The 15,458-nt window shown below is 37.7% G+C and overlaps 2 protein-coding genes across 4 annotated transcripts in view; both read right to left on the bottom strand.

Moving 5' to 3' along the window:
• Positions 1-190: 190 nt before the first annotated feature.
• LOC119912400 (putative ferric-chelate reductase 1) lies at positions 191-5,129 on the bottom strand. Its single transcript, XM_038731578.1, has 7 exons — positions 4,956-5,129; positions 2,822-2,913; positions 2,492-2,680; positions 2,273-2,368; positions 1,724-1,856; positions 1,440-1,577; positions 191-1,330 (listed from the first exon to the last, which is right to left on the bottom strand). Exons 2-7 carry the CDS (start codon positions 2,909-2,911, stop codon positions 1,287-1,289), a joined length of 690 nt encoding a protein of 229 aa, XP_038587506.1. The 5' UTR covers positions 2,912-2,913; positions 4,956-5,129; the 3' UTR covers positions 191-1,286.
• Positions 5,130-7,824: 2,695 nt separating this feature from the next.
• The window catches only part of LOC119912399 (mucin-5AC-like), a 66,697-nt gene continuing 59,063 nt past the window's right edge, over positions 7,825-15,458 (bottom strand). For 2 of the 3 annotated variants that reach the window (XM_038731574.1, XM_038731575.1), the window contains 11 exons: positions 14,655-14,787; positions 14,396-14,508; positions 14,059-14,247; positions 13,842-13,937; positions 13,214-13,346; positions 12,955-13,067; positions 12,619-12,807; positions 12,397-12,492; positions 10,641-10,773; positions 10,357-10,494; positions 7,825-8,836 (listed from right to left, as the gene is read on the bottom strand). In XM_038731574.1, the coding sequence (XP_038587502.1) occupies positions 8,793-8,836; positions 10,357-10,494; positions 10,641-10,773; positions 12,397-12,492; positions 12,619-12,807; positions 12,955-13,067; positions 13,214-13,346; positions 13,842-13,937; positions 14,059-14,247; positions 14,396-14,508; positions 14,655-14,787 (1,377 nt within the window). In that variant the 3' untranslated portion in view covers positions 7,825-8,792. Of the gene's footprint in view, positions 8,837-10,356; positions 10,495-10,640; positions 10,774-12,396; positions 12,493-12,618; positions 12,808-12,954; positions 13,068-13,213; positions 13,347-13,841; positions 13,938-14,058; positions 14,248-14,395; positions 14,509-14,654; positions 14,788-15,272; positions 15,369-15,458 lie in introns of all 3 variants that reach the window. The other variant, XM_038731577.1, reaches the window with a different exon arrangement.

Genomic DNA, 15,458 nt, shown 5'->3' with positions numbered 1-15,458 from the left:
GGATTTGATATGGAATTTTAGGCATGTCACCACAGCCCTATAATGAACTGTGATGATGCTGAAAACTCCTTTTAGGAGTATTTAAATCAACAAAGGCTCAGTTTCAGATAATCTGATCTGCTTGTTGGTGATTGTGTTTACCATCTGTCAACAATAGCTTATCTGACAAGTTATTAATGCCACGAAGATATTCAGTTTGCATATTAAAAAATGTATTAAAAAAACAACATAACATTTACATTACATAATGTAATGTGCAAAATCAGTTTTACAAATATTTGTTATCATAGACAGTAAACAGCATTCTTTATGAGCAACTGGTCATATTCACATGTACTTACACATACAGGCACATGCACACATGAAAATATCAGCCAATGACGGCTTCATTGTAAAAACATTGTTGAATCATAAACAACCCATACATTCACACCAAAGACAATGAAATCATAATAATAACATAATGCAAAAACACACGTCTGCCATTTGCTGGCATCATTATGAGCAACAGGAGACGAAAAAACATTGTTTCTTTGCTTGTCTCATCAAGAAACACAACACATAAATGTAAATATGTAGTGACACACAAAAAGCTAAATAATGATCCTTCATAAGGGCACATCTACCTGTTCTGAGTAAAAAAATAATATCATGGTTAACAAAAGGTTCTTCATTAGTTCCTGAGTTTTCTGACAACAAGTTTTGTCAGATGTTTTCCTGGCATCACAGTATAATAATTTAATGGCTCTACGGGTTGCTATGGAGTTGGCTGAGGGCTTAAAAGGTAAATAGACTCCAAACGCAACATTTGTTTAAAGCATGACATGTACTGGTGAAGCCAGCTACTGGTTCAATTTATTTGGGTACAATTATTGCAATAGTGCTTCTCATTTGTACCCCATTCTAGCCATTCAAACACTGATTTTAAACCACTGACAGGGAGTCAGTGTAATTGTCTGCAATTAAGTAACTTGTAGGACAGAAACCTAAAAAGGTATTACACAACACATTAAATGAAAAACAAAACACAAATTTACTTGTTTGTTTCAGAGCCTATAACAGATGTGAAAGCAGTCGAAAGGCTGTGGAAATGTCACCGCCCTCCACCACGCCTCCTCTCACCTGCAGTGACTTGATAACAAATTAAGCATGATCATAATAATTTGTGATGTACTGTGTAAAGTGAACCTCCTGGGAGATGTGGAACAGTTTATATTCAGTAGCAAATGTTTATGAATAGGGAAGTTATGGTTTTCTTGTCTTCACTCATGGGGGTTTCAGTTTTCTCAGAGGATGGCCAGGCCCAGCACACCAACAGTGATCAGCAGAGCTATAGGGAAGATGGGAGAACAGGCACTATTTATTAGATATTATTCAAACCTGGCATTTTTTGAATAACTTTGCTCTTTTAGGATAACAACACTACCTCTTATGCTTACCTTGCATCAGTGATTGCTGTAGTGCAATGCCAGCGGTAGCGGAAGATGAAAGCAGATTGGTGACAGTGGCGTTAGGGTTTGACAGGTCTACAAGACCACTCCTAAATTTGAAGTCAGGCTTTCCCAGTGCCCCAGTCACTGAGAGTGCAAGCAAAAGACAAAAACATTGCTGATGTTGGGACATGGGAAAATATTAATATATTGTATGTGGTAGTCTTTGTGACAGTGGAACTTAGTTGACTGATGAAAGTGCACATGATGTGTGAGGAAATGTGTTAGCTTACAGATGTCGAAAGTTCCACTGGAGATTATGATTGCTAAATTTATTGTTTTAGTAGCTTGGTCTGGTACGGTGGCATCAAATGTACACTGGATTGTGGTTCCATTGAGCCTGCCCTTCACAGAGCTCACGTTCAGCTAGAGAGCAAAGACAGATGACCAAGATGTTAACATATATATTTACATATATACTAATATATAAATATATAAAGAAATATATATCTATATAAATAACAAAAGAAAATTAAATGGAAGCATCGATAGATAAGGATTATTACGCAACTAGATCAGCTGAATGTACTGCTGTTCACATACTGTTTTTATATTTTTTTTTTACACAATATGTTTATTATTGTTCAAGTTTATATGACAGGCCATTCATGTGTGCTATGCAGCTGCCATGAATCTAATTTTAATATTTTTTGGAGAGGTTAAATATATTGAACAAAAGATAAAGAGCATGAACATCTGTAGCGAAAGTTGTTTCCAACAGACCAATAAATCGTCCTCACCCAGCTCTACTCCCACCACTAGCTGAGTCAAGTACAACTCACCGTTGTTGGAATCAGTGTGCCGTTGTTGAGGAAAGTGCTGATGAATTGAACAGCACTGCCATTCTTAGCACAGACGTAGGTTGTGACGTTACCTGCCTGTGGTGCAAAACCAGAAATGGTTAGTGTAACCTGTTTACATGCCCATGAATTCATACAAAGTGTGTGCTGTGATTGGCTCTGGGTTTGACTTTTATCTGTTAGTGGCAGAACTCGACATACCAGTGTGGTGTTAGGTGCCAAGGAGGCAGCGATGTAGCCTGCTGACTGTCCTGAAAGCCCCAACATAAAGTTTTGACCACTCTGCTGCTGAGCAGAAAAAAAGAAACAAGATCCAGAGGAAGGGTCGCAGTTAGAGGGCTGAGCCGCGCAGAGCTGTTGAGTCCCACAGCCTGTCCTATTAAGAGGTGTCTGCAAGGGAGACGAGAAACGTGACAAGGAAATGTGCATTTAGATTATGTTCAAGTTCATTAATAAAAGTGACTTCAAATGTTCCTGTTCTGTTCTACTGTATTCCACTATTATCTCTTTTTTTTTATTGGCAATATTTACCTCAAGAGTTGAAACTGTTTGAGCATAGGTGCCCACAGATATCCAGGACAGCGTCAAAAACAGGACAGCGAGGATCAGTCTGTTATCCATACCTGGAGTGGGTAGGGTAAGATTTTCAGTTAAAAAATAAAAGGAGACACTTCTCTACAGTCTTTTCTGCATCTATAGTTGTGTTGTAACAGCATTTGTACCAGGTGAGCTCAGAAATATGTTAATAAATCTTTTAATAAACATAAGTCCCTATGAAAGTTGTTTATAGTTATACATATAATATATATATATATTATATATTATGTTTAATTTCTTCCCAAATTCTGTGTTTTACATTTAATTTTCTTTCAGTATTATACAATTTAAGAACATTTTGTAATCAGAAAGTGTCTGTCATGTGGTGGATGAATAACATTTCAACAATTAAACAAGAAATCTAAGCTGCAAGCAGCGATTAACCTAGATTGACCTAGCACCTCCCTCACGTCGGGATGTTCTGCAGCCGTGGTGTTGTTACCAGAGGTTTTCATCATACAGAAGTGGGCGTGGTTTCGTCTTAACTTTGCTGGGAAACGCAATCAGGCGTCTGAACAGTGCCCGTCCCTCAGTCTACAGATACACAAATCACTTTTTCTCCACGTTTCACTGAGATTTGTGGTGCAAAGTCAGAGGGCACAGAACTTGTGGGTGAAAAACTGCATTTGAGACTTGTACAGCAGATTTAAGAAGTTGTTGTTTTTTGTTTTGTTTTTTGTTTGTGCTAGCATATCCAAGAAAATATATATATATTCGGGTGTGAAAATCTGATTGCATGCAGTCACATGACTTCATATTTTTGATGGGGGTTTGTGAATTTGTTTTGCACTGTGTTCACTGCCGAAATGAGTTTCTTCATTTGTGATGTAAGATAGGATTTGTGCACCTGTAATGAAGAATTTGAGAAGGTATAATTGATGTGTTTGTGTGTGAGAAAAAGAAAAGGTTTTTACATTGCTAGGTTGCACTGCAAATATTTGTAGCTGACTGGATTATAAAATGGCCGTCAGTAAGTAAGTCCGCCACTTCTGACGTTTTCTGAAGTCTCCCAAGTTTTTGACAACATTTAGGCTGCCATCAAAGCTATTCATTTGAACAAAAAAAATTATAATTCCTTGTATTTCAATAGAGTGCTCTGTTCGTTGCACGGCTCCTAAATATTCCAAGTTTAATGAATATCATTGCACTAATTTATTATCAAAGAAAGTGCTTCAATACAGTTATAAAACAAACATCCGTCTTTTTGTATAATAAATGCTCAAGACAGCAATGGCAGCACCGCAAATCCTGTTTATTTTTCAGCTCCACACAAGCATGGTACATCAGGAGAATCTGAAGGCGGAGCGTGTTTCTGTTACTAGTAGTCACTTTAAATTGATTTTCTAAATATTTATTCAGATCTTCCTTGTTAAAAGTTTCTGCACTGTTGCTGTCATGGTAACGTAATGTGACACCATGGCTCATCTAACATTTTGGCCGTTTCATATTTACTGTTAATGAAACGCCCACGAATGAGTAAATTAATGGCTTAAACTTATGTTACAGACTTGTTATAATCTGTGACGGCCCCACGGTGTTAGGTTAATTTACTGATTGAAAAAAAATAATTAGATTAATCGATTTGAAAACTAATCGTTAGGGGCAGCCCTGATTTTACCTTCTGTATATGTCACTGTGTGTGTGTAGTAGCTCTCAAATCAGAAAGCAGAGGACACAAACCAATAATTTAACAATACTAAAGTCATGAATCTATTTCCATTAACAGATTAAAGCAAATGTCCAAGTAATGTAATCTAACATTTTTGTGAATGGTGTGACAATCTTCAAATTTAGAATATACATTTTAAAGATAAGATTATACTTGATTATAAATGCACATGATCATCAATTATTTATATTTTTAATCTTTAATTCTTATATTTGAATTCTTAATATTAATTGCTCTTGATAAGAAATTAAGAAAAACTAGAAATTTGATAGAGAAAATATTTATAAAACAGTCATTCATAAACCTAAATGGAATTCATAGAGAAACTTATATTCCATTAATTACATGTACATTATATACACCAATCAGTACAGTGACTTGTAAATAGTTTCAGCTTACCTGTAGATCTTCTTGTCTTCAGTTCTGAGGATAAAATTGGTTGAGGCAGCAAAGTTTCTTGAATTGAAGATCCTGCGTAGTTGTATTCTCAGGCTTGGCTTACAGGTAGACTGCTGGTACTTCTGATGTATTTAACAGGATCAAAGGTAAAGATGTGACACCTGTTCACTCTGTGTCGCTATTTAAGCAAAGGGGTATGGAAGAGTCAAGGTATCAGAGCCCAAAAACTCCCAACTTCTCTGACATCATCACTGATGTTTGTAGAGGGCATGTGATGGAAACCACAGATTGCCAGATGATAATGCATACTTCTTTGAAGACTCACAGTGCTCCTAACTTACCTGATTGACTTGATACAGATAAGGAAACACATTTTATTTTTACTGTGTCACACAACTGGTGACACAATGCCAAAAAGTTGTTTATTAGTGGAAGTGCAAGCTGTTGGGTTTGCCTCACTAACTCCATTGTGTTCTGTGATCTCAAGTAAATATTTAGCCACCAAAATGTATTAAGAAGGCAAATCTGAACTATCCATATGTGATGGACAGTGGTAATTATTCACTTAGGTCTGCACATTGGTCTTAGGTCTGTTAGATTGCCCTGTTTGTTTTGGACTGTGGTATCTTGGATTACCTGAACTCAGCCGCTCTTGTAAGTGTGCTCGCCTTATATTAAATTATCACTGAACTGTAACCACCAGTCTACGTGTCCTGCATTTGGGTCCTCCAACCTGCTCTGCCTCACCACCACAACTGTGACACCAACTCCCAAACAGAAATCAGCTAACACACATTCGAATAGTGAGGTTAAACCCAATGGCAATTCTTTCAGATTATCAGGCCACTGGACAGGGTCTCTGCAGGAATGTGTCAAAGAAGATGTTTACTGCTGTTGCCTGTGGCCCAAAATGTCTATAGAACTACCCCTGTTCACAAAGGAACATTGATTTTAACATTTTGGGCCCCAAGCTAAAGAGTTCTTGAACTACTACATGTATCTACATCAGACTGTATGACATGTATCATTACCATAGTTCACAGTGTACACCTCAACTTCACAGAGACTTAGAACCTTCTGGTTTCCTGGGAGAAGCACAGTGACGTAGCGTCCCTCTATAGCGCCACATGAAAAGTATAATGTGCACCCGCTTGGAATGTTTTAAGGTGAAGTGATGAGCATTGGACAGACACAGAACTTCAGTTCTACACACTAGCAATTACAAGGCAAGGCAAGTTTATTTGTATAGTACATTTCAACAACAAGGCAATTCAAAGTGCTTTACATAAAACAAAAAAGCAACAGGGAAATATAAAAATTTTTTAAAAGTTAAATAGTTAATATCTAAAAACAAAGAAAAAGAAAAGACCTGAGCAGCAGCGTTCTGAATCATCTGCAGCTGTCTGATGGATTTCTTAGGGAGCCCTGTAAGGACACTGTTAGTCAAGTCAAGTCGACTGAAGATAAATGCATGGATACGTTTTTACAGTTCTTGCTGAGACTTAAGTCCTTTAATCTTTGATATATTCTTCAGGTGATAGTAGGCTGACTTTGTCTTGATGTGGCTCCTCAAATTCAGGTCTGATTCCATGACTACACCAAGATTTCTGGCTTGATTTGTGGTCCTTAACATTACAGATTGAAGCTGAGTGCTGACTTTCAATCGTTCTTCCTTGGCTTCAGTCTTATCTTTGTTTAATTAAAGAAAATCCTGGCACATCCAACCATTGACCTGTTCAGTACAGTTACTCAGTATGTATGGGATCATAGTCCCCTGGTGATATGGTTATGTAAATCTGTGTGTCCTCTGCATAATTATGGTAACATATTTTTTTGTTTTTCATAATCTGAGCCAGTGAAGCATGTAAAAGTTAAACAAAAGAGGCCTTGGGGAACTCCACATGTCATTTTTGTCAGCTCAGATGTGTGATTACCTACAGACAAATTTAAAATCTTGGGATTTGGGGGTGGTTGAGTATCCATCACCTTGTTTTGATGATTTGTCATATTTTGCAAAATTAAAAAGAATATAATTCAGATTAGCTTCTGAAGTTAGATCAAATTGAACGATTAAAAATGTACAAATTAACAAATATTAGACTTAATAATTAAATGACTAATAAAATAAAGCATATAGTTTAAGGTACTATGACTTACCTGTGACCAGTCATGGCTTTGGAGACAATCCCAGTGTCAAGGTTAGGACAATATGACTAATGGTGGATATGCTGGATAATTTGTTCTTACACAAGCAAAATTGAGGAGCAGTTTGCTAACCCACAACTTAGCTATCATTAGTGACATTACTTGTTGCTTTGTTATTTGGTTCTTAACCTGGGGGTCGGGACCTCCCTGGGTCAGTTTGGGTGGACACTGTAAATATTTTGCACTGTTTAATTCAGCAGTTGGAGGTAATGCCAATCACTATAAAACGACAAAGAAGAATCAGGCCCCGATCAGACAAGCGCTTTGCAGGTTCAAAATATTTTCAACTTCAGAAAGGAGGTTGGACTGCCAGAAAGGTTAAGAACCCCAGCTCTACACCATGGTATTAGATTTTTGTCCAGAACTGCTTTTTCAGGGAATTTACAGAAATGTTCTTAATCGGGATATGTATCGTTATTGGGATATGAAATACCTATATCGGGATTAGATATGAGATTTTAGGCATATCACACAGCCCTATAATGAACTGTGATGATGCTGAAAACTCCTTTTAGGAGTATTTAAGTCAACAAAGTTAGAGAACACTGAAACATGCAGCTAAAGGCTCAGTTTCAAATAATCTGATCTGCTTGTTGGTGATTGTGTTTACCATCTGTCAACAATAGCTTATCTGACAAGTTATTAATGCCACTAAGATATTCAGTTTGCATATTAAAAAATGTAATAAAAAACAATTGTTACATAATGCAATATTCAAAATCAGTTTTACCAATATTTGTTATCATAGACAGTAAACAGCATTCTTTATGAGCAACTGGTCATATTCACATGTACTTACACATACAGGCACATGCACACATGAAAATATCAGCCAATGACGGCTTCATTGTAAAAACATTGTTGAATCATAAACAACCCATACATTCACACCAAAGACAATGAAATCATAATAATAATAATGCAAAAACACACATCTGCCATTTGCTGGCATCATTATGAGCAACAGGAGACGAAAAAACATTGTTTCTTTGCTTGTCTCATCAAGAAACACAACACATAAATGTAAATATCTAGTGACACACAAAAAGCTAAATAATGATCCTTCATAAGGGCACATCTACCTATTCTGAGGAAAAAATAATATCATGGTTAACAAAAGGTTCTTCATTAGTTCCTGAGTTTTCTGACAACAAGTTTTGTCAGATGTTTTCCTGGCATCACAGTATAATAATTTAATGGCTCTACGGGTTGCTATGGAGTTGGCTGAGGGCTTAAAAGATAAATAGACTCCAAACACAACATTTGTTTAATGCATGACATGTACTGGTGAAGCCAGCTACTGGTTCAATTTATTTGGGTACAATTATTGCAATAGTGCTTCTCATTTGTACCCCATTCTAGCCATTCAAACACTGATTTTAAACCACTGACAGGGAGTCCGTGTAATTATCTGCAATTAAGTAACTTGTAGGACAGAAACCTAAAAATGTATTAGACATAACATTACATTAAAACAAAACTTAACAAATTAAGCATGATCATAATAATTTGTGATGTACTGTGTAAAGTGAACCTCCTGGGAGATGTGGAACAGTTTATATTCAGTAGCAAATGTTTATGAATAGGGAAGTTATGGTTTTCTTGTCTTCAATCATGGGGGTTTCAGTTTTCTCAGAGGATGGCCAGGCCCAGCACACCAACAGTGATCAGCAGAGCTATAGGGAAGATGGGAGAACAGACACTATTTATAAGATATTATTCAAACCTGGCATTCTTTTGAAAAACTTTGCTCTTTTAGGATAACAACCAGGGGCGTTGCTAGACATAAAGCTCATCCTCCATGTAAATATTTGATTTATTTTTGATTGAAGTGTGTTAGTATGTGCCTCACCAGCTTCCCTTGCTTAGCCCATTAATATTGGCTCTGTCAGGTCAGAAAGGGCGTTGACCGGAGCATAAGCACACATTCGTATGTTACCACCTAAGAAGAATTCTGCCATGGCCCGCCTACCTGAATTGTGATCCATGTACACAATTTGCCATTGCTGCACAGTCACACCTGACACTGCAGTCTGTCTCTGTAATATGCCTGAATGGAAACCTCTTCTAGAAAAATCCTCTTATGTCTGTTAAGAATGATGCTGGTTGTACATCTCTGGCTGTGCTCGTACTGGCTGAGGATGCCTCTGTTTCACCTGGGTCTGTGTGACCTGCTAAAGACATCTGGACTGGGTCTGTGCTGGTACTGGATTTGGATCAACTACACTTGTACTGGCTTATGATCCAGCATCTACTTTACTGATAAATTTAAGGATAATGCCAAATACTTGATGCCAAACAGTGGATCACTTAACAAATCTGAAGCAGAGCATTCAGAACTATTATGATAAAATCTGTTTTCAACAAATGTACACAAGTAAAATTAAGATAAATCTTTTTGAGTCCCTTTTTCCTCAACAAAATAAATATCAATACAAAAAGTGGTAATTTGTTTATGATTCAAATGAACAAGATCAAACATTTATTGAATATTTATTGAACATTTGTTATATTGTTATTGAGGAAAATTAGACTTAGATAATTTTTGTTACTGTTTTATTGTCCAACCCTAATTTATACTACGACTTGACTGAATAAGTGATGTTTATTATTTACTGAGAGATATTCATCCATATTGCTCAGTCTGCCCTGCTTATCAACATTGTAATAGTCAATGTGAACAGAGACAAATATTCACTGTCTTGTTTTAAAGTGATGCGTGCCTATGAGGAGTGCCATCACATCTGTCTGGACTCTGAATGTTGCTACTGGAATGCTGAAAGTCCGACTGCGGACATAAGTTTACCTGACTGCTGTTCCTGAAAGTCACTCTCATTGAGTTATTTTCTCTTCTTCTACACAGAAGGATAGTCCCTATTTGTCCTCTCATCCCCGTTATAAACACCTGCTTTAAACACTGACTCTCTTTTTGTGACGTTTCATATCATTAACTAGCTTACGTACCGCTTCGCATTAGCCAGTAGTTCATTTTGAAAGTGTAAACGGACATTGCATTTATATTAACGTTATTGCTAACTTGACCAGCCAATTGTTGCTAACTTGACCGCGGAGACCTACACGTACAAAAACGACGCCAAGGGGTCTTGAGACTTTCACTGGGGCACAGCATATGAATACAGGAGCACGTGCCCCAGTAAAAACGGCCTATGATAATAATACTACCTCTTATGCTTACCTTGCATCACTGATTGCTGCAGTGCAATTCCAGCGGTAGCGGAAGATGGAAGCAGATTGGTGACAGTGGCGTTAGGGTTTGCCAGGTCTACAAGACCACTCCTTAATCTGAAGACAGGGTTTCCCAGTGCCCCAGATGCTGAGAGCGCAAGCAAAAGACAAAAACGTTGCTGATGTTGGGAAATGTGAAAATATTAATATATTGTATGTGGTAGTCTTTGTGACAGTGGAACTTAGTTGACTGATGAAAGTGCACATGATGTGTGAGGAAATGTTTTAGCTTACAGATGTCGAAAGTTCCACTGGAGATTACGATTGCTAATTTTGGTGATTTAGTAGCTTGGTCTGGTACGGTGGCAGCAAATGTACACTGGATTGTGGTTCCATTGAGCCTGCCCTTCACAGAGTTCACGTTCAGCTAGAGAGCAAAGACAGATGACCAAGGAGATGTGTGTTAACATATATATATATACACGGGGTGAAAATTTACTTTGTGGCTCACCTGCCAATTGGACTTGTAGATGAAAAGATCCAACGGCCAAATATATTTTTTTACCAGCCAAAATAATAACTTGCCTTTTTATGTCACGTAAACATTTGTTTCAGTACTTTTAATTTAGATAATAAGCTAATAATAAACAGGATAATAAACTTAAAGAAGAAATAATATATTAAATAATAAATAATAAAATAATTTATTGATATTAAATGTACTTCAGACATAATATTAAATTGTTTTATAAACTTACAAGGTGCTTATTAATCAATCATTCAACTTAAATCTTATCACTGCTCACTCTTTATCATGCTTTATCATTCAACTTAATCCTCCACATTAATTAATATATTTTTCACTTTTGCCCCCTCACTACATTCATTCAACATGTAAAGTGTATCACTACTATAGGCCTAATATTAATTGTGGGTTGTTTTCATTTATTAAGTCCTTGTGAAAGACAATTATTCAACATTGGTCTGTAATTTATTAATGATAAACAAAATAATCATAACCATTCATGCACAAAAATAACTTAGGTTGTAGTTTTTACTCGCACATCGTAAATCATTTTTCTGGTTTTCACGTTTCTTTTTAACAGGCAAATGCATGTTTTGGCTTTAATGGAAGTGAACGTAGCAAAGAGCAGGTACAAATAAACGGGAGGTTTATGGGGAAATATTTTAAAGGGAGGACATTGGGAGAGAATGTTAAAATGCGGGAGAAGCTGGGGGAAGATGAGCCATGTGTTGGACAGGTATGAAATCTACGATGGTAGCTAGCTAAATGCTAAAAAAAACAGTCCAGGTACTTCAAGGAAGACTTGACTGCTCCCAACTCCAATCCCCTAACGCCCACCCCCTTACATATCTATGCCAATCAAACACAAGAAACCTTAAATGAACATAAACAACAACCAATTAACGCCTCTAACCCGTGTGTTACACGATTTCGATCCCTTGGTACAGTGGGGACCAATTTCAGTACGACACACAACAAAACAACGCTGATCTGCTGTACCATTAAAAATATATTATATGGCGATAACATACTGAATAGGTTTACCTGCCAATGTGGCGGGTAGCCTTTCAACATTTAGCCGCCAAATGGAAAATCTACTCGCATTTGGCGCTTGGTGGGTGTTAATTTCCAGTCCTCTATTTACATATACATGTATACATGTACACACGTACATGCATATTTGACTTGTAGAACAAAAAGAAAATTTAATTGAAGCATGGATAGATAAGGATTATTACTAGACTAGATCAGCTGTATGTACTGCTGTTCACATACTGTTTTTTTAAAACAATTTCTTTTTTTTTAATACAATATGTGTATTATAGTTCAAGGTTATATGACAGGCCATTCATGTGTGCTATGCAGCTGCCATGAATCGAATTTATTACAAGTTTTTTTGGGGGTTAAATATCCAACAAAATATAAAGAGCATGAACATCTGTAGGGAAAGTGGTCTCCAACACACCAATAAATCGTCCTCACCCAGCTCTACTCCCACCACTAGCTGAGTCAAGTACAACTCACCGTTGTTGGAATCAGCTTGCCGCTGTTGAGAAAAGTGCTGAAGAATTGAACAGCACTGCCGTTCTTAGCACAGACGTAGGTTGTGACGTTACCTGCCTGTGGTGCAAAACCAGAAATGGTTAGTATAACCTGTTTACATGCTCATGAATTCATACAAAGTGTGTGCTGTGATTGGCTCTGGGTTTGACTTTTATCTGTTTTATCTGATAAAACTTGACATACCAGTGTGGTGTCAGGTGCCAGGGAGGCAGCGATGTAGCCTGCTGACTGTCCTGAAAGCCCCAACATAAAGTTTTGACCACTCTGCTGCTGAGCAGAAAGAAAGAAACATGATCCAGAGGAGGGGTCGCAGTTAGAGGGCTGAGCAGCGCAGAGCTGTTGGGTCCCACAGCCTGTCCTACTAAGAGGTGTCTGCAAGGGAGAAAAAAATGTTTAAGTGGGTAGGAAATGTTCACTTTAATTAATTTCAGTATCATTAATAGAAGTGACATCACATTATCCTGTCCTGTTCTACTCTTTTCCACTATGATCTTATTTTATTTTATTGGCATTATTTACCTGAAGGGCAGTCACTGTGGTGTTGGGAAACAGTGTGACAGTGGCAATAGGATTTCCCACGTCTACAAGACTACTCCTAAATTTTATGTCAGGGTTTCCCAGTACGTCAGTCGCTGAGAGTGCAAGCAAAAGACAAAAACATTGCTGAGGTTGGGACATGGGAAAATATTAATATATTGCATGTGGTAGTCTTTGTGACAGTGGAACTTAGTTGACTGATGAAAGTGCACATGATGTGTGAGGAAATGTGTTAGCTTACTGCTGTCGAAAGTTCCATTGGAGATTACGAGTGCTAAATTTGTTGTTTTAGTAGTTGGGGTTGGTACGGTGGCAGCAAATGTACACTGGATTTTGGTTCCATCGATCTTGCCCTTCACAGAGTTCACATTCAGCTAGAGAGCAAAGACAGATGACCAAGGAGAAGTGTGTTAACATATATATATTTACATATATACTCTCTCTCTCTCTCATATATATATACACACACACACACACACACACACACACACACACACACACACACACAAAGTATGTGCGTATTTGACTTGTAAAACAAAAAGAAAATTAAATGGAAGCATCAATAGATAAGGATTATTACTAGACTAGATCAGCTGTATGTACTGCTGTTCAAATACTGTTTTTTGTAAAACTATTTCTTTTTTTTTTCTCCCAATATGTGTATTTAAGTTCAAGTTTATATGACAGGCCATTCATGTGTGCTATGCAGCTGCCATGAATCTAATTTTAATATTTTTGGGGGGAGGTTAAATATATTGAACAAAAGATAAAGAGCATGAACATCTGTAAGGAAAGTGGTCTCCAACACACCAATAAATCGTCCTCACCCAGCTCTACTCCCACCACTAGCTGAGTCAAGTACAACTCACCGTTGTTGCAATCAGCTTGCCATTGTTGAGGAAAGTGCTGAAGAACTTAACAACACCACCCTTGTTAGCACAGACGTAGGTTGTGACGTCACCTGCCTGTGGTGCAAAACCAGAAATGTTTAGTATAACCTGTTTTCCTAAATGAATTCTAACAAAGTGTGTGCTGTGATTGGCTCTGGGTTTGACTTTTATCTGTTAGTGGCAGAACTTGACATACCAGTGTGGTGTCAGGTGCCAGGGAGGCAGCGATGTAGCCTGCTGACTGTCCTGAAAGCCCCAACATAAAGTTTTGACCACTCTGCTGCTGAGCAGAAAGAAAGAAACATGATCCAGAGGAGGGGTCGCAGTTAGAGGGCTCAGCCGCGCAGAGCTGTTGGGCCCCACAGCCTGTCCTACTAAGAGGTGTCTGCAAGGGAGAAAAGAAATGTTTAAGTGGGTAGGAAATGTTCACTTTGATTAATTTCAGTATCATTAATAGAAGTGACATCACATTATCCTGTCCTGTTCTACTCTTTTCCACTATGATCTTATTTTATTTTATTGGCATTATTTACCTGAAGGTCAGTCACTGTGGTGTTGGGAAACAGTGGGACAGTGGCAATAGGATTTCCCAAGTCTACAAGACCACTCTTAAATTTTATGTCAGGCTTTCCCAGTGCCCCAGATGCTGAGAGCCCAAGCAAAAGACAAAAACATTGCTGAGGTTGGGACATGGGAAAATATTAATATATTGCATGTGGTAGTCTTTGTGACAGTGGAACTTAGTTGACTGATGAAAGTGCACATGATGTGTGAGGGAATGTGTTAGCTTACTGCTGTTGAAAGTTCCATTGGAGATTACGAGTGCTAAATTTGGTGATTTAGTAGCTTGGTCTGGTACGGTGGCATCAAATTTACACTGGATTTTGGTTCCATCGATCTTGCCCTTCACAGAGCTCACGTTCAGCTAGAGAGCAAAGACAGATGACCAAGGAGATGTGTGTTAACATATATACATATATACTCTCTCTCTCTCTCTCTCTCAATCTATCTATCTATATAGATATAGACACACACACACACACACACAGTACATGCGTATTTGACTTGTAAAACAAAAAGAAAATTAAATGGAAGCATCAATAGATAAGGATTATTACTAGACTAGATCAGCTGTATGTACTGCTGTTCACATACTGTTTTTTGTTTTTTGTACAATTTCTTTTTTTTTCTCCCAATATGTGTTTTATAGTTCAAGGTTATATGACAGGCCATTCATGTGTACTATGCAGTTGCCATGACTCTAATTTTAATATTTTTGGGGGGAGGTTAAATATATCCAACAAAAGATAAAGAGCATGAACATCTGTAGGGAAAGTGGTCTCCAACACACCAATAAATCGTCCTCACCCAGCTCTACTCCCACCACTAGCTGAGTCAAGTACAACTCACCGTTGTTGCAATCAGTGTGCCGTTGTTGAGGAAAGTGCTGAAGAATTGAACATCACTGCCGTTCTTAGCACAGACGTAGGTTGTGACGTTACCTGCCTGTGGTGCAAAACCAGAAATGGTTAGTATTTACCTAAATTAATTCAAACAAAGTGTGTGCTGTGATTGGCTCTGGGTTTGACTTTTATC

This window comes from Micropterus salmoides, unplaced genomic scaffold (genome assembly GCF_014851395.1).
Source record: "Micropterus salmoides isolate LMB-PRFRI ecotype aquatic unplaced genomic scaffold, ASM1485139v1 Ms_hic_scaffold_2, whole genome shotgun sequence".
In the NCBI taxonomy this organism is placed as follows: Eukaryota; Metazoa; Chordata; class Actinopteri; order Centrarchiformes; family Centrarchidae; genus Micropterus; species Micropterus salmoides.
The sequence above is the reverse complement of the archived record's forward strand: the minus strand, read 5'-3'. Positions and strand labels throughout refer to the sequence as shown.